Consider the following 23585-nt stretch of genomic DNA (forward strand, 5'->3'; position numbering starts at 1 on the left):
TGTGATTGTTTATTAAGAGAACAAATTAGTCGTGTATTTTTGGAATGTATCCAAAATGAAACAATGCTATTTTCTTTGTTAAAACCAGTAAATCAGGAACAAAACGACATGGTCATACCTCATAGCATCGGTGTCAGGCTTAACCATGCAAATAATTATTTATTTTTCGTAATTTCAAAAATCATATTGCCTACATTTACAATACTATTAGTTCTCATTGTCTGCTTTTCCCAATAAGGCAAACTAAAATACAATAATTATCTGAGAAACCTCCTTTTATCAACCTCATTTTGAGTTTCTTACAATTAAACACATGTTCTCTGCTGCTACGACCTACCTAATGACAGTTACAGCCCAGTCTCGTGAGCAGACAAAAAACAGCAAGATGCTTCCACTAGTTACAGTCCATAAAATGAAATGGATATTAAACCTTTATTTCACACGATTACAGTTTAAATTGGAGGCCTGGTTTTTCCCATCCTGTTATAATTGACAGTGTTTAAAACAAATTAGTTTAAAAAACAGCTAACAGAAGGGGAACTAATCTACAGAGTTGCAATAAAATCACAGTTGGAATTCCCTTTACAAAATCACAAACATGTCTTCTCTCAATGAAACTTGCTGCTGACTCTTTACTTTATGGCCTTTAAAGTGTTAGTTTGGGTTGCAGTGAATGAAATTCAGGATGAACACTGATAGAGACAGCTACAGTATATGGCATATTTTCTCTTCCCTTTACACACAATTTCCTTATACTCAAATGTCTACAAAGCTTTTAAAAATACAACTAACACCCTAATGAGTCAGAACAAATATTGTGGCCGCAAAAAGGAAAAACCTTTCCCCTCCTTAGTAAAGTTACACAATGTAGTAGATGCATTTTCTTGAAATGATTAGACGGAGCAAGCGTGATGTCCACACACTTGTGTTTGTGGTCGGAAAGCCACAGCTAGCGCTCAAATTTCGTAGTAGAGTCAGCAGTTAGACCCGTGTATCCATGGTCTAAATTCAGATTTTGTAGAAATAATTTGATTTGTGGCTTTTGGTTGAGTGAAATATGTTCGAAGGCCTTCAAGCATCACTCAGCAGGGGAAAAAAGCACACTGTGTAGTTCAGGAGAATATATTCCACACACACACAGCTTTAATGGATTTACATCATCACCACACCAGCGCAATGTTTAAATAGCTCATAAAAATGTGATGCCATGTTAAAGATTCATTACATTTTATAGACCCAATAAAAAATGTGAAAGGTTTAGGGTGTTATGATTCTGCACACACACACACATGCACACCAACGCTCATGCTTCATGTGAGGCCATACAGGCATAGCAAATATTAGCTTTGGGCTATGTTGAAGACATGGTCTCCTTTTCCTCATAACGGTACTAGACAGAGCCATGAAACAAAAGCAGAATGTTTAGCCGGACAGAAATCAATTCATGCTGTTGACCTACTTGTGCCTTTCCCATGTACTTCTTTCTATTTCAGTTATACAGTGCAGCAAATACAACTCTTGTGAAAAATATGTCTGCAAGGCTATGAGGCTATACTTTCAGAAGAAGCAGTCAAACAATCTTCTTATTTCAAATGAAAAGTTGAAACATTAGCTATTCAATAAACACTTGCTGCCAAATCGCAACTTGGTCTGTTACAATCAGTAGCTTATTGATTAGTGTAAGGAAATGTTAAATCCATATCAATATTGCTGTGTAACAAACAATACTTAACGTTATAAGTCACTTACTTATTTTTTTTATCTGCATGTGTTTCATTGAAGTTATGCTGTTTTTCACTCGCCACCTGCCTCGAGTGTGTCGCTTTAATTGTGCATGAATGCGTGCATAAACAAATGATCTGTGTTGTTACAGTAAGAACCTTGACTTTCCCTTGCTGTGGTGGATTTTTAAATTTGAGAGAATTGGGCCATAAAATCTCCTTCAAAAATCTGTTTGATGAAAAGATGTGGGAATCCTGTAGAAAACTCATGTCCAATACAATCTGCACTTTGATTCAGGCAATGGAAAATCTTGTGGAGGTGAAATCGAATCTGCCCAGAAGTTAAAAGTCACTCTATATAACAGAGTTTGAGTTCACTTCTTATGATCATTAAGCTCATCATTTAAAGCAGGCCAGAGGAAGATTCTATGGAGGCCAATTCGAAGGGGAATAAAAACAATCCCCAAAGAAACGTACCACAACCACCAAAGCACATTTAATACATCAACAAGAAGGGGCACTTAGAGAGTGCAGAACTCCGCCAAGGCCATTTCCATAAGTAATACATAATGTCCAGTGTTTCGGACTGCTCCAAAATGTTATGGATCTACCTTGGTTTTTGTTTAATCCTTTCACCAAGTTTCATGAAAATTCGTTTTTGGTAATCCTGCAGATAAACAGACAAACAAACCAATGAATCAAACCTAAAATATAACGTCATTGACGGAGGTTAAAAAGGTTTATGCAGGTTTAGAATAACAGAGAAAATAGCCCATTGTTTACCAAGTATATTTTCCTGCATTGCACCATTGTGTTAGGCACACACTGTATTCTGAATATTACTCCCTCACCTCTCCTCAGGTGACAGTGACCGGTTGGTGTGCTTGGAGGACGGTCTCTGGTCTTTCCCAGAGGCCTACTGCAAGATCGAGTGTGCAGAGGTTCCAGACATACCCAATGCCAAACTGCTTACTGCAGACTGCCTGGCCTCAGGGCACGATGTTGGCTCTGTGTGCCGTTACAAATGCAACACAGGCTTCTATGTAATGGGGAGCATCAAAAAGAAGACACCACGGTAAGTGTTTTGGGACTTTTGGCAGCAGCTCAGTGCACAAAGATACAGCTGCCAGGATTTGGAGGACGTTTTTACATTTATTTAAAATATTATATCACAACTTTATCAGTTCATTTTACCAAGAGGAGTCCAGTGGGCTCCATACGGTGATCTGCCAATGTGCCCCTTATAGTTAAATTCATTTAACAAACTTTCACATAAATAAAACATTTCAACATTTAAAAAGCATAATTTCAATAACCAGTTATGTTTGAATATCATCAGGTCAATCATGTTACATCATCAGATAGAGACTGACGTCTTTCGCAACAGCTAGCTAACCAACATTTCCCCTTTTCATCAACACGTGTTGATATCAAAATGTCGTATTTTTCTGTTCAAGGGCATTAAAGAACCACATGGACAACAGATCATAATGTACTGGGTTGTGCAGTGCTTTTAAGTAAAATCTGTTTAGATAACAGACTGAAGTAAATGTATGGTTGTTATCACACATGCCTGTCAGGTAATTAAGGAAATGCCTTCTTTCCAACAGCGTAACAATGGACTACATGAACACCGTAACCTCGATAGTAAAGTCTTAAATATAGACGGGTACAATTTAAAGAGGCTGTGGTCCATCACTTGCAAAACTATGTTCTGTTTCAAAACAAGCTCAAATTAGGGTCCAATAAAATAGTACCGCAGCTGGGCCTTGTTGTAACTTTGCCAATTGTATTCATTGGGCAACTGCTCATTACTGAACACCTTTCTACGGTGGCCTTGAAGTGCAAGACACCACAGCATTTCAGAAAACACCACAGCATTTCACAAAACGCTACAGCATTTCAGAAAACACAACAGCATTTCAGAAAACGCTACAGCATTTCACAAAACACAACAGAATTTCACAAAACACAACAGCATTTCAGAAAACGCTGCAGCATTTCACAAAACGCCACAGCATTTCACAAAACACAACAGCATTTCAGAAAACGCCGCAGCATTTCACAAAACGCTACAGCATTTCACAAAACGCCGCAGCATTTCAGAAAACACCACAGCATTTCACATTGGACGGAAAGGGTATTCCTTTAGGGCAGGGGTTCCCAAAGTGGGAGATGATTACAAAATAAAAATGGAAAATAAAAAAAATAAAAATGTATTAAAAAATGTTTATTAATTTTTTTAATTATTTATTTATTATTAATAATAAAGAGGCTCCCCCTTTGACAATCCACTAGCGCAGTGTTTCTCAAACTTTTTCATACCAAGGACCACTTAACCAATAAAAAACACTCATGGACCCCCGCCCAACCCCCTGCCGCCCCGTCGACAGGGGGTCGCCAGTCTCTGGCGCTGTTATTTTGGGGGTCGCGGGCTGAAAAGTTTGGGAACCCCTGCTTTAGGGAGAACACTGTCTTGTTGTTTGTGATTGGACAGAGCCAGCCAGCGCAATATGTCCCAACCATGGTCCCAACACATTAGCCGTTAGCACAAACTCAGAGCTCCTCATATCCTTTCAGAAACTGGACAAAATGTAAACATGTACAAACCACAGACTGTCTATGTCATGGCGAATACAGTCGCTGCTTTATTTATGTCTGCATGACGTTGTTGTGAGTGTGAACGGAGCAGCTAAAGGTTAGTTTAGCCTGATGGATCCGATTCCATTCAGAAAACACGCATTTTAAAAGCGTTTCACCTGCCGTCTTGTCGGCAGACTTGTCAAAGCGTTAATTCATGGTTTTTACTAACCGTTATCAGTATGTAGTTACTTCGGCATGACTTTGAAACGTGTATTACAATTACATAACGGTCAAATATGTTCATTTGGTTGTAGTTGGTACCTCCCATAGGATTTACATGGAGATACGCCCCGGCCCCTCCCCAGCGCGACTTGTTTGAATGACAGGAGCAAACACAGCTGACAGCCGCGCGGTGAAACCTGGGTGAAACTCAAGTGATTAGAGCGATGCGAATATTGGGTAGTCTACCATAGTATTTACATGGAGATAAGCCCCTTAAAAACCATTTAATAAAGCATTAATTCTGTGTTTACTGCTGTCATTCAAACAAGACGCTGGAGAGGGGGCGGGGCGTATCTCCATGTAAATCCTATCGGGATCGGATCCATCAGGCTAAACTAACCTGTAGCTGCTCCGTCCACACTCACAACAACGTCATACAGACATAAATAAAGCAGCGACTGTATTCGCCATGACGTAGACAGTCTGTGTTTTGTATATGTTTAACTTTTGTCCAGTTATGAGGAGCTGTGAGCTCTGAGTGTGTACTAACAGCTAACAGCTGATGTGTTGGGCCAAGCGTCATTTCTTGACTGGCAGCAAAAACAACCAATCACAGCAGTGTTTCTCTGGCTGGGTCTATCCAATCACAAACAATAAGTGTTCTCCCTAAGGAATACCCTTTCCGTCCAATGTGAAATGCTGTGGCGTTTTGTGAAAGGCTGCGGCGTTTTGTGAAAGGCTGTGGCGTTTTGTGAAAGGCTGCGGCGTTTTGTGAAATGCTGTTGTGTTTTGTGAAATGCTGTGGTGTCTTGCACTTCAGGGCCACGGTACATTTCACATGTTGGTAATGAGTTTCAAATAGGAAGAGACACAACCTCTGTGGTGATTTTATATCCTGCATAAAATGGAGTCAGATAGCTCTTTCACACTTTTCTGTATGTAATAGCAACCATCAACCAACGTTAATTTAACGTAAAATACAGATGCACTATTTTTCTGGCTTATTGTATTTAAAATGCATTATGTGTAAAAAATATAACAAGCTGACTTTTACCATCATATAAGACCAATCAAATATATACACTTTATAGTGTTGTATACATGTAATTTCCACCTAATATGGTGAAAAACTATCTCCATTAGCAGCTGTGTTTCTTTATGAGTAATGCCTTCTCAAACATGCAGTATGCGTAAACATTTTAATAACCTGATGCTTTATTAGTCCAACATGTGAACGTGAACAGCAGCAGCGAAATAGGACTTTCACTTTTACCTTTGACACATGTTCCCACATAAATCTTCATTGTTACACAAACGGTTGCATTTAAACACAACATGCAACATACATTTGATTAGTGCACTGTAGAATTGGCAGTCTTCTGCACTCTGTATATGTTTGGTTATCGAAACAGTAAAAGTGAATTGAAAAAGTTGAGGTGTAAAGAGTGCATGTTGGAGAAGGAGTTTGTTATAAGGGACCTCAATACAACCAAATATTTTTAATAACAATAATATCTATCACAGCTTTCTCTTTGTCCTAGGCTCATGGTCCAAATTTACAGCAATAAGCTAAGGTTGATTTTGGAATGACTCCCTCGTGTTTGTATGCCTCCACCAGTTGGTCAAGTCTGTCCAAAATGTCATTACTCATATATTTTATTCTTTCAGAAACTTGTGAGCAATTGTCAATATTAGCATATCCATCCTTGAGTTATGGCTGTTACGGGTTGAGTGAGGTCTCAGTGGCATTTGATATTTTTACCAATTAAATATTACCAGTACAGCGTTAGCCCAAGTGGACATTTGTCTCAAAATTGAAAATAATGATCTCAAACATTTGGGAGGTATGGCATTCAAGAAAAATAGGACAGACATGAAGTCACAGTGACCAACAAAATTAAATGATGTCATTCTTTAGTCCAAATGGAGAGTTTGTGCCAAATTAGAAGAAATTCCCTCCTGAGATATTATTTTAACGAGAATGTGACAAATGGACAACCAGAAAACCTAAAACAACACAAAGAACTGAACATTAACGAGCAATAAACGAGAAATAAATAATTCTCTGAAACTCTGATGAAACTAAAACTACTTAACAGGACTGGTCAAACGACACCAGTTTTTGTTTACTTTAAAGGCCTTTATTTTTCTCATACTGCCTGTGCTGCAGCACCTCCTTCCACCCTCTGTCTGAAACCAGAGCCCAGTTGGCTCTGTTGGGATTGGTCAACTGCTTACACATGTCCCACCCCTTGGCCCATCACTTAATATGTTGAAACGCTAGCCAATAGAAGCTCTAATGATACAAAGTGATGTCACCATGTTATTGAAGTAAACTTTGATATTTTAGCCTTTGCAGACAATGTACATGCACAAACACGTATGTAATACGCGACTGAAGAGGTGAACCCCCAAAAAGTACAATAAAAAGTTGTTTTATACACATTTTATGTAAATCAAAAAAATGTTCACCAAGAGTTGAGATCACTCAGAGATGTGCCAATTGTCGACTGTTGTCTCTAGGAAGTTTTTAAAGATGGAGTGCCTGGAGGGGGGGCAGTGGGAGACAAGTACCTGTGAGCCCATATCCTGTGCAGCCCTGCCCGATGTATTCCAGGGCATGTACAGCTGCACCAATGGCCTGTACTATGACTCCCTCTGCGCCCTGAGGTGCCCAGATACCACAGAGAATGTAAGTAAATACTGAAACTAAGGCATTATTTATATCGCATGATAAAACAATAATTATGGTTGAAACTAAACTGACTGAATAACTGTTTTCCCATACTGAGCTGTGTAAAGACAGAAGTGTAGGCCAACCATAGGCCATTAATGACCACAATGAGTTTAATTTGTGTTTGTTTCCAGAGGGAGATCCGCTGCTCTAAGGGTGGTGAATGGACTGCAGAGTTCACCATGTGCTCCACGCTACAGGGATCGTGCTCTCCTCCTCCCAATCTCAACTCGGTAGAGTACAGCTGTGAACAGGGGATGGATGTCGGTGAGTGTAACCAATCTGGGACTAGAGTGTAACCCATCCAAAAACCAACAGTCCTGATTATATTCTGTCAAACAACAAAGATACCTATGCCTGAATGGTTTTTGGCTTGGCAGGTTACACACCAAGCAAACAATACATTTATGACGGTAGTGCATCTTTCTTTCTTAAAAATAAAATAATAATAATAATTAATGGTGTTTATTTGAGCTCTTTACCAAGTGCTCAAAGTGCTTTACATTACATATATTAGACATATTAGCCGTTTCTCAATCACGAGGATACTGGCTTGGAAGTTGCATACTTCCAAGTCACTTCCTTCAGAAACGAAGCAAGTATACTTCCAAGCCACGGCTTCGGAAAACAAAGAAGAATGGAACAGGCTAACAAGAGTGCCACTCTCTCTAACGGTTTCAACATAAACTGTACCGAAAATAAATACCTCACGATGTCTATCTAATTATGAACTTGCTTTACTTTCACGGAACACATTTTTGGTGATAACAAATGCAACAAAGTAACATATTTACCAACACATGTTCTACGCCACTACATACTTACATTTAAATGTGTGCTGCGCTGCATGGGTTCAGCCATTCTCCGCAAGGATTTTTGAAATTGGTCCGTGCGCAAAGCATTGTGGGGATTTGAAGGACGCGAAGTCTACCCATGTGCAGCCTCAAAATTACCCCCAAACCAAGGACGCGGCCTCGGTGGAATTCCAAGTATGCTGGAGATTGGAACAGTCATTCGGCGGCACTCGATGACGTAGTATCCTTGAAATATTGGCTTGGAAGCCAGTTTCCTCGCGGCCATTGATTACTGTGGACAAAACCCACAGGAGCAATTTAGAGCTAACCTGTACTGGAGAGCATGTGTGTGAAGAAGCTGGATATCAAAAGGAACTCACCTTGTGGTATAACCGGCAAGAGAAAAATCCTTTGAGCTCCATACTGTTTCAGAAATAATCCTTGATAATCCATGATATGGCGTTTCATCACCAGAGTATTTAGTTTAGACAGCTCTGCCAGGTCCCGCATGAGCTCAGCCCCCTCCTTTTTTATTTTTTATCAATTTTAATTTTTTTAAAGCTTTATACCCAAAATCAGCACTTTTGAAAAAGGAAGTGAAATAGAGGGATATGAGGCATGGTTAGAATGGGCGATCTGTTTGGTATTTTGAGGAAAACACTTCATAGACATGTTTTTTATATATTTTTATATATCTGAGACCTATGCTATTGCCTAAAAATAGCATGATAGGTCCACTTTAATGTTTGAACATGAATACATTCAACAGATGCTAATGACTGTTAAAGATAAGTGTTATTTGACTTGTGTTTTTTTCTTCTTTTTCCTTTCAGATGCTGTTTGCTACCCAACATGCATTGTGGCTCTGGACATGGATCTGCGTGATCCGGTGGTTCTACCCAATGACAATACAGTTGAGTCTTTAAAGCACTGGATGCTACCAACCACAGTCCAGGTAAGAACATCATCACAAATTAAATAAGAAATAAATTATAATGATAAGACAGTAATGTGGGTTTCTCTATAACCCATTCATAGTTTAAGAAATCTAAATATATATGGACTAATTCCAACACATCTTCATTCTACAAATTGAGAGTAAAAACAGCAGCCAATCAAGTGGAATGCTTTCTAGTACAGTTACACAAATAACAAACACATACGTAAACATATACTTGGAACACTACAAGTTACAAGTACTGTACCAACAGACCTTCTGGTCTCTTCACTGACTCTTGTTGATGTGTTTAACAACACTAGTAAGAGGTTAGGTACCTTTTTTGGATTAATCTCATCCCTACAAGGCAACCACTTTTTTATGTTAGTACAAGGGGTAACTCTAGCCATTTGCTATTTAATATCCTAAAGTTTGGACACACAAATAATTAAATTCAAATCTACAGAGGCAGCGATATCATTTAAGCTACTAGTATGGCTCAAGTTCAAACAACGCATCACCTATGGTGGCATTGATGATTATTCCTGAAGAATGTTTCAATCCCATCCTTCTCCTATTGCTTTTCAGAGCATTTTTCAAGTATGTCATTTTTGAAATAAACTGTTTGGCATGAAACTATATTTAATATATCTACCAATGGCAGCTTATTGTGCAGTTATTAAATGCGGGGTTACTGAGTCATTATGGAAAACACTAACTTATTTTATTATTATTTATTATTTTATTGACTGGCTTTTCGTACAGTGTATAATGCTTTAACTCAATGTCAATTTGACCCAGTTCAGTAAAACAGAGAGCTTATAAGTGCTGTACAGATCAGCTTGCACCTGTTGCTAAGCTGCTTCACGTTGCATAATGAGGCATGATACAGGGTGAACAACAAGATTGTTTGATGAGTTAAATAACCACCACTGAGCAGGGTGTTGTGGTTCAGTACTATTTGAGAACTCTTGGCAGGTTTCTTTAACAGTTGTTGTTTTGTTCGCTTACTGAAATGACAAACCGTGCTGAGATTTTTTTTTACATAAAACACATATCAGAATGAATAATGCATCTGAACATCTGGTGGTCGGAACAACAGCTTGGAGTGCACCAAGCTACAGCTCCAGAGTGACTCAATAAAGCACAAAGCTAAGAGTTCACTACCGTTTGAGACAAATACGGCTCAGTCGACCTACAAAATAAAAAACATGGAGTATTTTTGCTACATTATAATTATCATCTCATCACTTTCTTATTAAGATGTAAGATTCTAAATTAATATTTACATCACTAACCTCTTCAAACAGAGATATCATACTTAAATCACATGATTTTACTTATACTGTCTGTCTGAGTAAACCTGTGTTCAACCTCAAACTGAAAGCTCCGTTGTAGCGCCTGTCTCTTTAAGACCCTGTTCCACAAAAGCAAAAAGTGCACTAATGAAAATAATTACACAAATGCTTTGCACTTCATTAGTTAAGAGCTTATTCTGTGTGAAAGGAAATAGGAAGGGATATGATGACTTTTGACTTTGAATGTAATGCAAATTAAACTACAAAGTGTTAGCTGCAACACCAGGCATCCATATAGTTTAACGGACCAATTATACTGAAAAATAAATAACTACCACATTCACAATTTAAGGTAAAATGTTTGTTTAAGACAATTTGTCTGGCTTTTTCATAATACATATAAATAATTACCCTTGTTTGGACTCAGATAATGTTCTTTAGTCTATTGAAGGCATCCGGCACATGGTCAGTACAGACTTCAGAAAATTGCAGGAGAAATTTAAATTATCTCATCACTATTAGCATTTTCAAATATATATATATTTTAACAACACCAAATACCAGTAACATTTTTAAATCTCTAGAACAGTGGTTCCCAACCTTTTTTGTCTTGTGTACCCCGTGAGCCTTTTGTCATACCATGAGTACCCTCTCACTCATACGTGCTGATGATCCTTCACAAGTAGAACGTAACTGATTATTGAATGAAAATAACTTTATTTCATTTCCTTAATTTGAACATCTAATTCTCAGGCATTTTCTTAATTTTAACTTAAATCACTCAATAAAAATAAATACAAATGAATTTGTTGCCTTGAAAATAAATAATATAATCAAATAAATACATATGAAATCAAAAAGATCAACTTATTTTTGCTATATATATCTTGTAACATTTAGGCTTAAACCTGGAGCCCCTTTGAATAAGTCCCCTTTAAACAGGCATTTAAACTTTAATTCAGGAACAAAACACTTAGCAAAATAATATCCAGAATCAGTATAGGCCTAGCAGTTTCTTTTCACCAGTCATGTGAGCTTTAATGAGACACTTGAGCTTGCTTGTCTTTCATAAGCTTTGATAGTTCTGGAGGCAGTGTGGAAACAGCTGTGACAGGCTGGTCTCCACATCCAGTCTGTTCCTCTGCTTGGTTTTGATGTGTGTTAAAGCTGAGAAGGTCACCTCACACAAATAAGTAGAACCAAACGGCAAAAGTTCAATCAGTTCATGTTTTCCCAGTTCAGGATATTCCTTCTCCACATCACACCAAAACTCAGTCAATGACTTCTCAGCATATGCCATCTTCAGACCAGATGATAATTCCATCAGTGGCTCCTGGAGCATTGCTGGAAGGCTGTTGCTGCTCTCACTCACAATGAATGGGTTCCTCACCCAATCCAGTCTTTCTGACTTATTTTCAATGTCCTGAAAATAATGGCTGAAATCAGTGCAGAGTTTGGACAGGTGTGCTTGCACCAGTTTGACCACTGGACCCATGGCAACAGCAGTGGTGGCAAGATGGGCATTGAGTAGTGGGAAACAGATCACGTCTCCCTCATCACATTTCCTCTCCCATAGTTTGAGCTTTTTTGTGAATCCTTGAACTTTGTCATACAATTTCAGGATATGTGACTCCTTGCCCTGAAGTGATAGGTTGAGCTTGTTGAGTTTGGTAAACACATCAGCAAGATATGCCAGGCGCGCCACCCACTTGTCATCCTCAAGCTGCACAGCAAGAGGATGCAGATGCTCCGACAAGAACACAAAAACTTCATTGCAAAGTTCATAAAGTCTCAGTAGCGTTTTCCCACAAGACAACCAGCGCACGTCTGTGTGAAGCAATAGCTGATCGTGCTCTGTGCCGTTCTCATGACAAAGAGTTTCAAACAGCCTGTGATTCAATGGCCGAGATTGGATGAAATGTATCATCTTCACAGCATCATCCATAACAGCTCTTAAATCAGCTCTTAAATCATCCTCTTGCTAGCTAGTGCTTCACGATGAATAATACAATGCATCCATTTAATGTCGGGATTTACCTTTCTTACGTGCCCAAAAAGTCCCTTTACGCGCCCCGTCATCGCAGCTCTGCTCCATCAGTACATATGTGGCTTCAGGTTTTCCACTGCAGATCATGTTCTCTGAAGAAGCTGTCGATAACCTGGAACAATTCTTCCCCAGTTGTCTTTCCTGGCAGCGTTTTGCAAAATAAAATATGCTCGTTTATGTCCGACGCATCTTTGTAACGCACGAAGGACAGGAGCTGCGCTTCTCCCCTCACATCTGTCATTTCATCCAGCTGCAAAGTGAACTGACCGGCTAGTTTTATTTTGTTCACCACTTGTCCAATTATATTAACAGACATATCATTGATACGACGGGATACCGTGTTATTCGACAGGGGAACTTTCTTGAGTGCTTCGGCTGCTTTCTTGTCTATCATAATTTCGGCCAACGCAGTCGCTGCAGGGAGAATGAGCTCCTCAACAATAGAGTGAGGTTTTTTTTATTTAGCCACAAGCAGGGACACGGCGTAAGATGCCTCGAGTGCTTTCATTGACACATTCGTGGCTTTCATCATTACTGTCTGGCTCGACTTAAATTCCGACAGCTTTCGTCTGTAAAATTCTTCACTTTTATCGACACTTCCCGAGTGTTTGGTGCTCTGGTGTCTCTGTAAATGCGCTGGCTTCATCGCACTATTAGCCAGGACTTCACCGCAAAAGAAGCACTGAGGCTGCGGTGGGTCCGCAGAAGTAGAAATGAATCCAAATAATATATATATGTTTCACTGTACTGCCTTGGTTTCAGTTTGGCCTCTTTCTTACGTTTCTCGGCGGGCTACTCTGAACCCTGGCCTGAATCCAGAGCAAGCGGACGTTTCAGCCATTTATCCATAGCGCAGACCTACCAGTATTTTTCTGGCTGCAGGTAAACAGCTGTTTTCATTGTGAGATTTTGGCACGGTTGTGCCACAGACTATTGTCTCCCTAGGGAAACTAATCGTGCACTATCATTTTTGACGGGATTATTTACTTTTTTTTACTTGTCACCTTGGAATTCCACGTACCCCCTGCAGTTCCCTCGCGTAGTTGGGAAACACTGCTCTAGAAGACCAAACCTTTCTTCAATAGAACATAATTTATTTAAAACAAGACAATAATCTCAGATTCAAAACTCAGCAAGAATGCTTAAAAATGAATCTCACTGTCAAATGGAATTTTTCCATCCATCAAAGTATTTGAAATGTATTTCATATCAGATGTTTTACTGAATCTCTGTCGAGACAGTATCTTTCAATTCCATTTTAAATTCCAATCTGCGCCAGCTAATCACAACGAATCACACAACAAAATCCACCTCACGTGTATGCCTTTGTTATCATTTAAGTGCTTTTGCATTACTGGAAATCACAGGCAGATAGCAAGAGTAAAGGTTCCTGTTGACGTCAAAGCCTTTTTAGGTAGTACACAGCCCTCACACACAGTGTATAAAGGTCACCCTGAACAAACTTTAGGAATGTCAGTTCTTAGGTTGAGTTAGAGCTCTGTTGTTTTTTGCTTTAAAGGTGGGTAATGTTACCCAATATCATACCTCAGTTATCGCTTCTACGTTAATGCTGTCGCAAACACTGCTCCAGTTTCGCCTAACTTTTGGGTGGTCAGTGAGCCAGCCAGTTAATCCATCATTGCCAAGGTCAAATAGTTGGCTGGAGGTCTGGTTACTTACGCCATAGCTCTGGCACTGCCTGATGATTTTCAAGGCATTGTGTTATCTAACATTTCAGAATCTGGTCTCCCTTGCTGGGGAGGGAGGCTGGACACAGGGGAGGTTTCACTTTCTCTCTCCATATTTGTTAGTCAATCAGCTATCTGTATATTCCCGGGGTCAAATAAATGACAGAAGACCACAGCCTCATCCAAATCTCCCCATGCAATTGTTTAGTCATCCACTTACGTTTTTTCCTTTCAAAACAGGTTTTCATCAAAGCAAACACTGCAAAAAGGAAGCAAAAGTACAAGATAAACTTCATATTTTGGATTACAGTTCATGAAAGGCAAGGCAGGTCCAAGTAGATTATTGGCAAACAATTACAATAACAGTTAACTCTAGAACTACTTCTAAAGTAATTTTTTGTTACTTTATGCAGGTCAAATTAGTTTTTTCTTCCACACAACTGTCAGGCCCAAAAGCAAAAGTAATAATAATAATATTATTAACAAAATATATAATAATAATAATTATGATGATCTATTAGAAATATTGACAAGAAATATGTTTCGCGAATGTATCCTCCCATAGAATAAAGTAGCTACCCTAATTTTGAGCATATCAAACATTTGACTGAATTTGAAACTGGCATGGAGCCATATTTGGTAAACAATAGACATCACAAAGTCTGTAAGTAGAAGTCCTGCACCTTTGGTTATCTTCAAAGTGGATATTGAAAATAGTACAATGTAACCCAGCTTCCAAGTTCCATCTTAAATGATCTACAACATAAAGTAGAGTTTAATAAATACGTTTAGCCATCAATTCATGTACTTTAAATCTTAAGTTTACAAAAAACCAACAAAAATGCTTTTGTGAATGATTATGATATTGTTTTTCATAGCCTTAACACTAGTTGTTCCTGTCCTGTGACTGCCTAGCTCAATCGTTCTCATGTTCTTTGTTTTCCAGAGCATAGTCTGCACAGGGATGATGAAGTGGTACCCTGACCCGCAACACATCCATTGCATCCAGTCATGTGAGGTAAGAGCCAAACAGCCAAGCAGCAAACACAGGAGTATTTTCAAATACTTTCCATCGAGGTATCAGTCTAATGGAGGTTTCAGAAACCGTTAAATCAGTGACATTTCTATTTTAGTCTGACTGATAATGTATACGGCCAAGAGCTGCAAACTGAGTGCCTGACCTTTCTCCCTGCGAAATATCTGCTGTTTTTACTGTGGTGAGAAGGGGAAAAAGTCAAAGTCAACAAAGTTGTTATGGCTGCTTGTAGCTTTTGTAACACACTTTTGGTGGTTTCCATGATAAAAATCATTGTTGTCATTTGGTTTCGATTGTAGCTGACACCCCTTATGTAAAGGGGCTTTATGAACTGATTGTTTTGTAGCTCTTGTTTAACCATCTTGCACCTGTTTTCCCAACAAACAAAAAAAGTGTAGTGTATTTCATTTATTGCATACCAAATCTACTACGTGAATATTTGTACTTACAAAGCCTTTAAGGTCAGAAATATATCAGTTTGGCGTTCACCCCTTTGTTATCACAGCATATTATTATATTATATTAATATATTATTATTGTCAAGAAAAGTCCACGAGAATACCCTAACAATTACACCATTTCAGGGCAAAACCACATTAAATTGATTGCCCCAAGCGAGACCTTCCAATAATCAAACGTAATCAAAAAGCAAAACCCAGTGTATACCTTTTGTCATCAGTGCGAGAGATACCAGAACCAGTGTGTAATGTGCTTTACATTTCATGATGACGAGTTTAAGAAAGAAATTTATATTCTCACACTTCAAACTTTACAAGGATCCTTTTCAAATATGTCCAAAGAGCCTTTACGTCTGCCAAGACTAATGTATTATCTGATAAAGACACTAAATCAATCATTGCATTTTGTTAGATTGAGATGAGTTATTAATGCTGACAGCCTTTTAAATGTGTCTGCCAAGTTTGAAAAAGATTACCCTAGCGTGTGCTGAAACTCTTACTGTTATACATAGGTAGCCGTGGCCGGATTCTTTATATGAAAACTAAATCTGTCACTCTTACTTGGTTGAACTGATGAAAGATGACAAAACTTGACCTATTGTGTTATCATTGCATTTCGTCACTATCTACACAATTGGAAAAGCTGTATGATTTTAAAAAAGGTATATGCCCAAGTGATGTTATCGTACCTGTACATAAAAAAGGGCTCTGAGAGCACATAGTAATCTTGGAACAAGTCTCGGAGAGAAGTTTATTACATTTCATTCTTCCCCTGTTTGTCGGAGGCTTGCTGATATAGTCCAGTAGGTCAGTCGGTCCGTACAACATTTTAGGTCAACATCCATTTACACAACAACCGGCCTTATGATAACAGTGACATGTTGAAAGATCTTAAAAAAAAGCTGGTCAATTTATAAGAATACTGTTGCTAGGCAAAGGCAACATTGATGTCATGAACTACTTAGGCTAACAATCTAGCTATTTAGAGAATGCTTACCGTTATTCAGGAAATGCAAAAGCATAATGACATGAGAAAAAGATGAGGCCGATGGGAATATCCTAATTTTCTTGATGACATCATGATCTTCCTATCCTATCTTCAAAGTTATTTTCCCATTATTCTGACCGCAAATAATGGCAGAGTAATGTCAAGATATTCTTGGTTCATTCCTACACCATCATATTTTGGAGTATAATAAAAATTGTGACCTCGAGAGGCGGCAATATTTCAATTTCATAATTCTAAGTGTGCTGTAGTTTGTATCATAATTGGAAGTTAATTGCAATTAAATGTTAATCTCTGCTCAGATTTGAAGCTGTGACAGTAAACCAACTATAATCCTAAAGCCGGATAGTTTTTATTTTGGCATTCATACGTTGGGTTCAGAAAAGGCTGGAACTCCCGATGGAACACATAAACTGTTGATGTCTCACGGTATTAAAATATTCTTCTTACCTGCCAGCACAACATTTTCCCCTTCCACCTTTCCGTGAATGTTGCTAGGCAAAACAGTTTCTTATAACCCGCACCTCCATGACAACATTGTAAATTACACCAGACCACATGTGCTTCATATGCACTATGCCGAATCTCATCCAGATGCCATCGCTCCCAATCTTTCTCTTTCTGTGCCTCTCTTTTCATTCTTTTTTAACTGCCAGGCACTGTAATGGTTTCATCTACTTTATAACCTCAGAAGAAAAAGTGGCATCAGTCAATAATTACTGAATTGTTTTAATGTTGTTTTTAGAAAGTTCTCAGCGTGATCGAAATGTTTGCTGAACTAATAAGGACAAATAATTTAATAATGTTGTGTAACAGAAAGCCAATTAAAAGCATTGACACATGCATCACTTAGTACGAGGCATTTAGGCAAAGAAGACAGAATCTATTTGGACCGTCTGATTGGTGGATGCTGTGTTAATCCCCTTGATCAAATCACAAAAAACTGTATAGTATCTTTCCAGTCCAAAGCAAGTAATAATAATAACTTCCACATTGAGGATCAAGCATAGTTGTGTTTCCATCACAATAATTCTGCATCAGGCCGGATATACACACATTTTTCTGACCCTAACTTCTGCCAAACAACTAACATATAAAGATCTTTACTGGCAGAATCCATTAACACCACTTTGTCATTACTGTTGAAATACTTCAAGACTATTTCTAAGAAATATTTTCGTCTAGACATGGCTCTATTTCTTCCCATTTCTTCAGAAACACATGATGTACAGTCGGTGCTTAATTAGAAAAACACACAGGGCCGTCCCTGGCCAACTTGGGGCCCCAAGCGACATTGTGAGATGAGGCCCCCCCCCCCCCCCCAACCGACAGTGAAACATTTTTTTTAAAAAACAACACAGTTACTTTTTTATACAGTGGGGTAAATGGTAAATTTGCATGTGTGTCGTTCAGTATGCGTTTACAGGTGAATACGTCTGCATTTCCTGCCAAATACTAGCCTCAAAAAGATTAGAATATAATTAATGCAAACAAACTACTTCTACTAATAATAATAATCATAATCAATTCAATACTATAAATACTTTATTATTTTATTATAATATAGTTGTAATATAGTCAAGACAAAACATGCTCAAAAACTGATATTTCTTAAATCTGTATTCAAATGTAGTTTCCTCTGTCAGCAATGTATCAACAACTACACATTTCTATCAGTATTTCTCTGTGTTGTGGTTGACATGATGATGACTGTTAGGAGTTAAGGGGAGAGGCTGAGCATCACCATGAAATGTGCAAATTGACATAAAAATGAATAAAAGGGGAAAACTTTAACTGTTATGTAAGCCAACTAGACAGACAGTTTATCACTCTTCCTCCTGTACATTAACAGATAATAGGCATAAAATACTTGAATGAATGTTAAATGAAGAATGCTGGAAATAACTGCATCTCCATTAGCCTATATGCTATGCAGAGACTGCCTTCTTGTCGTGAATTGCAGCTGATGTTTTAATATGGCAATTGACAAAAGTTTGACATTTGACTTGTACAACATTTGCAATTTGTACATTTGACTCATACAATAACCCACCTTCTAGTGATGCTCTGCATGATCGGCCTGTAGGGAGGGACGGCCCTGCAAACACAACCAAAGTAAATAAACTGAATCAGACTCGTTAAAGGCAGTCAGAGGAGTAGATCTTTTTACTCCAGACAACAGACACTTGTTCGAGAGCTGAATCATTTATGGTTTTAAGGCTACATTTGCAATACATGGATTCCATTTGTCCAAATGTAGTAAAACAGGTTTCTTCACAGAGGAAATATTTTGGGATAGCCTTTCTTAGCATTCCAAATACAAAGAATCAAGGAGGATTTTTGCTGGAAAATTGGAATTAGACTGGTAGTGATTGTCATTTTAAAATGCGGGTATCAGACTTCAACACTAGAACAAACAACGGGTCAATTTTACCCGCAGCTGTATTTTGATTGTAACTTTTTTCTTCAATAAAGTATTAACGTATCCCAGTCCATGACTTTTCCTGAAAGTGTGTTATGCACCCTCTGTTGTAAAAAATTGTCATTTATACCTATATCTGCCAGCGGGTAATATTTACCTCATAGAAAATGCAGCGTAAACATGACGTGTTGCTATAGCAACGCCTTTTGTCTACTGCGGTTCCTTATAGATTGAGAGAGAGATAGAGAGAGAGAGAGAGAGAGAGAGAGAGAGAGATAGATAGAGAGAGAGATAGCCAGATATATAGTTATAGATAGATCGATAGATAGTTATGATAGATTAATAGAGAGATAGAGAGATTTGTACCTAAACAATACACAAGTCTAACACCAAGCGTTTAAATCAGCACTGGTAGCGATATTTTATACTTCATGCTATCTGCACAAACTATATTATATGAAAAGATGAGAGTCCACAGATTCTATTGGTATAAGTTTCATCCCTGTGCGATCAAAACTCATTGTTCTGTATGATAAATAAAAGAACATTGTACCTTGTTTTTACCCGTTGGCGGTTTGAGGTATACAGCGACCTCTGGCGGTTCTAGTGTTAAGTATGTGTTTATGTGCACTTGTGTCATCGGACACATTTTGGCTGCAAAATTACTTCTTAAACTTGTAAACAAGAAACATTTTACTTTTAAAAGGTTAAGGGATTAGGGTAAATACAGCTACATGTGTTAAATGTGACAGATTTCTAAAGTTTGTCTGTGCTTGATATAGACCCTGAATAACGAGACCTTTACTTTGACACATTGCATTAGGAGGTAAGCCAAGAATACTTGTTGTTAGGATTTTTTTTTACTCCAAAACAGTTTAATACACATGACCACAATTTAAAAAAACTAAACTGGACATTTTGACCATTGAAAAATGTGGTTTCCACAAACAGTAGGCTATTTGTACAACAAACACAAACACAGCAGAAACTGCTCCCCAAAGTCCTGTCCTGTTACTGTGTCTTCAGTTCATTGCTCCAGCGATAAATATGGTTTAAAATATCTTAAAGAGGCTGATTCAGTTTAATAAACAGGTTTCACCCATTTACCTTGGTTCTTATAGTCTATATATCTTAAGAACTTATAATACAAATCTGACAATCTTGTTCCAGAAAGATGGTAAGTCACAGAGCGACTGCACTTAAAATTGCTTTTTTGGGGTAACCTTTATTTGTCTACGGCACGATGTATACTTTAAACTTCTTCTGACAACATGTTTATTTTAGTTACTTCTGAGAATATAAAAAAATTGCCAATAATTCACCAAGTAGTTACATCATATATTGCAGGGTAGACTACAGGTGACTGGGTTTAACAATACACACACACACACACACACACACACACACACACACACACACACACACACACACACACACACACACACACACACACACACACACACACACACACACACACACACACACACACACACACACACACACACACACACACACACACACACACACACACACACACACACACACACACACATACATACACATACACATACACATACACACACACACACACACAGACTTCCTCTGAACTCCCCGAACTGTCTTTCCTATCAGAAGGGAACACACACATGGAGAAGAGAAACGAGAAAAAGGCAAACCTCAAACTCCCCTAACAACCCATTTCTGAGAGCTTTGGGCAAGTGGGGGCAAAGCTGGCAAAGGAGGAGGAGATGATAAAAGATCTGCTATTAAAAGGAATGATACAGGTACTTGGAAGGAAGTGATAAATGAATGTAGTGCCGTTCGACATATCTGTCTTTTATAATGTTCTGACTGAGAGCTTTGCTGTTTCTGATGACGGCATATTCTCCCTTTTAAAATGCCAATGTCTGGAAGTGGAATATTTCTGTTTGCCAGGTGGAGGGTTTATTACTGCCATTTTGTAAGTCTCTTTTACACTTGTTTGAAGTTATTGTATAACACACCGTTATACACTTTTCACTTGACCTTTCCATTTCCTCTGGGAGAATAATGTGCATCTAAGCCTGGCAGGCCTAATCCTCTTTATGGATTTGTGCATTTCTACTGAAATGAGCATGCAAACCTGGCCCTGGCTGTCCTGTCTTGTAATACCACTTTTTCCTCTTGGGTCACTGTAGTGTCCTGTCTGCCCAAAGTCCAACACGAAAAGTAGAACAAAGTAAAATTCCCCTGAGAAAGACTCTGTGTACGATTTGACAAGTTCGTTTAGAATTCTTTGATTTTCTTTATTCTTTGATTTTCTTTGTACAGCATTGGGCGAACAGACCTTTAGCTAGCAGTTAGCTCAAATGTTGCCAATGCGAACCAAAGCTAGAGTTTAATCCTGGGGGACAGCTCTAACCCTCCTCTACATCAGCAAACTTTTTGTCGCTGCCGTTACATTGCTTAGACCCAGCGCTCAATCAGCCTGCTCTTTCTCGCAGTGCCTGGGTTTTGCTAGCCAAATCTGAGACGCCTTGGCTAAGCTAAGCTAAGTTGTTCCAACATCCCTGCTGACCTGGACCCAAACCAATAAACAAACTATCAAAACATACACTTTATGCATTAACCCTAATCCTAACCCTACTCCGGTTATGTATGGAATAGCCAAAGATGCCTAACATAAACATTAGTCCAATTGTGTATTCTTGCCCTATTGTTAGTTAGTTGCTTCTTTTTTTTTAATAGTGAAGTCTTTTTCTCACGCTGTTCTGGCCAGGCTGTACACATTGCATCTTTAAATCTCAGCAACAGAAATATGTAAGACTCAAATAAAACTGACAGCCGGCTTAGAAGGTCTGTATTATGCATGACTGCCCTATAAAGGTAATTTACGTTCTAGTATTGAATTGGGTGAGGCATCTGTTGCAATTCTGGTAAAGTAGTTACTCAGCAAAAGAACGATTAAATAGATTTATTTACGCAACAGCAGTTTAGTTGGGATAGGCAAGGGGATTCGTCAAGTAAGAAGTTCTTTGAAGTGATGAGAAAACTGCAGAAATCTTCTCTGCAGCTGCTCTCTCCCCTTGCACAGGTTAGGCAGAACCTTAAGTCTTTGAAATGACTCCATCAGCTCATCACAGAGAGCCAAAAGTATCTTTGGCACTCAGCACCTTTTTTTTCATATTTTTGGCACTTGGTGAAACCCTTAAGGTTTTGCCTAAAACATTAATACGGTTTTCATCATGACATGTTTGAGATTCTATGTAACTTAAATTCCACACATTTGAGTGCCACTGCAGAGTTTCTCCAGAAGGACTTTCACACTGGCCAGAGCATTGACAGTTGGAGGAATTGTCATTAACGGGTACTCAAAGTAAGGTGAAGCATACGGTAACAGTCCTCAAATAACATCTGTCTGTCTACTCTATCGGTCATAGTTTTTTTTAAAGTTGTCTAAATGAGATGTCGAAAAGTACACCTCTATTGTTTGCTTACTTTAATAGATTTGTATGTCAGTTTATCCTATTGTTTATTTCTATAAAGCAAAAAAAGATTTTTTTTTACATAACTTCATGGCTTCCAAAAGTGAAAGCAGTTTCTACTTGGGCGGTGGATTGGGTATTGGATCGTTTATCAGTACATTCATTATATTCCAACTACCTGTGACATAAAGCAGTTAGGACTTTAAACAAATGGTATTACATCATCTAAATGACAACCATAGTTATGAAGGTAGATATGGTGCAAAATGCGAGAGCATACATTTACACTTGTATACAATATCCATGCATCTGTGAACCAAATTTGAAGTTACAGAAGAAAAAATAAAGTTTTGTAGCTTGTAAAAAAAAGAAGAACTTAGTGATGAAATGTTCACTTGCAGAAAAAAAAATATTTTTAAATAATGAATTGGGACACAGCAAGCTGTGACTGTTGCCCCTTTCACACGGAGCTAGAGCGGGAGCTGTGTTGGTGTGAAAGGGGCAACAGCAGACTATGGCTGTAACTTGTGTGTGACTGACCTGAGCTTGCGCCTCGTCGTTCTGATAGCTCCGCCCCTTCGCTCCAATCCCCCTTCTTCCCCCCACATCTACAGGTGAAAATTACTTTAGCGACACATTCATTGCAAGAAGTGTAGCAAAAGTCAAGGCCGCAGATTCGTCGATTTATACTGCCACAGAGCAGATTCGTGAAGTTGTAATGACTGATTTGAGAGGTTGTATTAACCAAGTTGCAGTTACAGTTATTGGAAAATATATTTTAAAAATATGTATTTTTCTACAAGTGAACATTTCATCAGTAAGTTAATTTTTTTTCTACAAGATACAAAACTTACATTTTTTCATGTGACTTCAAATTTGGTTCACAGATGCGTGGATATTTTATACAAGTGTAAATGTATGCACACAAGCTCAGATTTTTTTTCTGCAAGTGCTCACAACAGGTTTTACAAGCTCTCGCATTTTGCACCATATCTACCTTCATACAACGTCATGCTAGAAAGTCGTATTTGTTAAGCAGCCAAATGTACCCTTCCCTACCATCAGGTTTATCAGACACCTAACATCTTAAATAGCTGGAATTAGCATTTTACTATTTAAGGCCTGAAGAGACAGAAGAAGTCAATGTTGATTCTTAAATTAGGTTAATGTGAACT

The 23585-nt window shown here is 38.4% G+C and overlaps 1 protein-coding gene and 1 long non-coding RNA gene across 3 annotated transcripts in view; one reads left to right on the plus strand and one right to left on the minus strand.

Moving 5' to 3' along the window:
* The window catches only part of pappa2 (pappalysin 2), a 71268-nt gene that overhangs the window by 41886 nt on the left and 5797 nt on the right, over nt 1–23585 (plus strand). For both annotated transcript variants that reach the window (XM_079648513.1, XM_079648512.1), the window contains exons 21-25: nt 2583–2796; nt 7050–7218; nt 7395–7527; nt 8888–9009; nt 14971–15042. In XM_079648513.1, the coding sequence (XP_079504639.1) occupies nt 2583–2796; nt 7050–7218; nt 7395–7527; nt 8888–9009; nt 14971–15042 (710 nt within the window). The remainder of the gene's footprint in view (nt 1–2582; nt 2797–7049; nt 7219–7394; nt 7528–8887; nt 9010–14970; nt 15043–23585) is intronic.
* LOC307018317 lies at nt 472–20191 on the minus strand. Its single transcript, XR_013802410.1, has 3 exons — nt 18578–20191; nt 2573–2760; nt 472–2388 (listed from the first exon to the last, which is right to left on the minus strand). It is a non-coding gene; the product is annotated as an uncharacterized lncRNA (long non-coding RNA).

Source organism: Notothenia rossii, assembly GCF_949606895.1.
Source record: "Notothenia rossii genome assembly, chromosome: 9".
Taxonomy (NCBI): domain Eukaryota; kingdom Metazoa; phylum Chordata; class Actinopteri; order Perciformes; family Nototheniidae; genus Notothenia; species Notothenia rossii.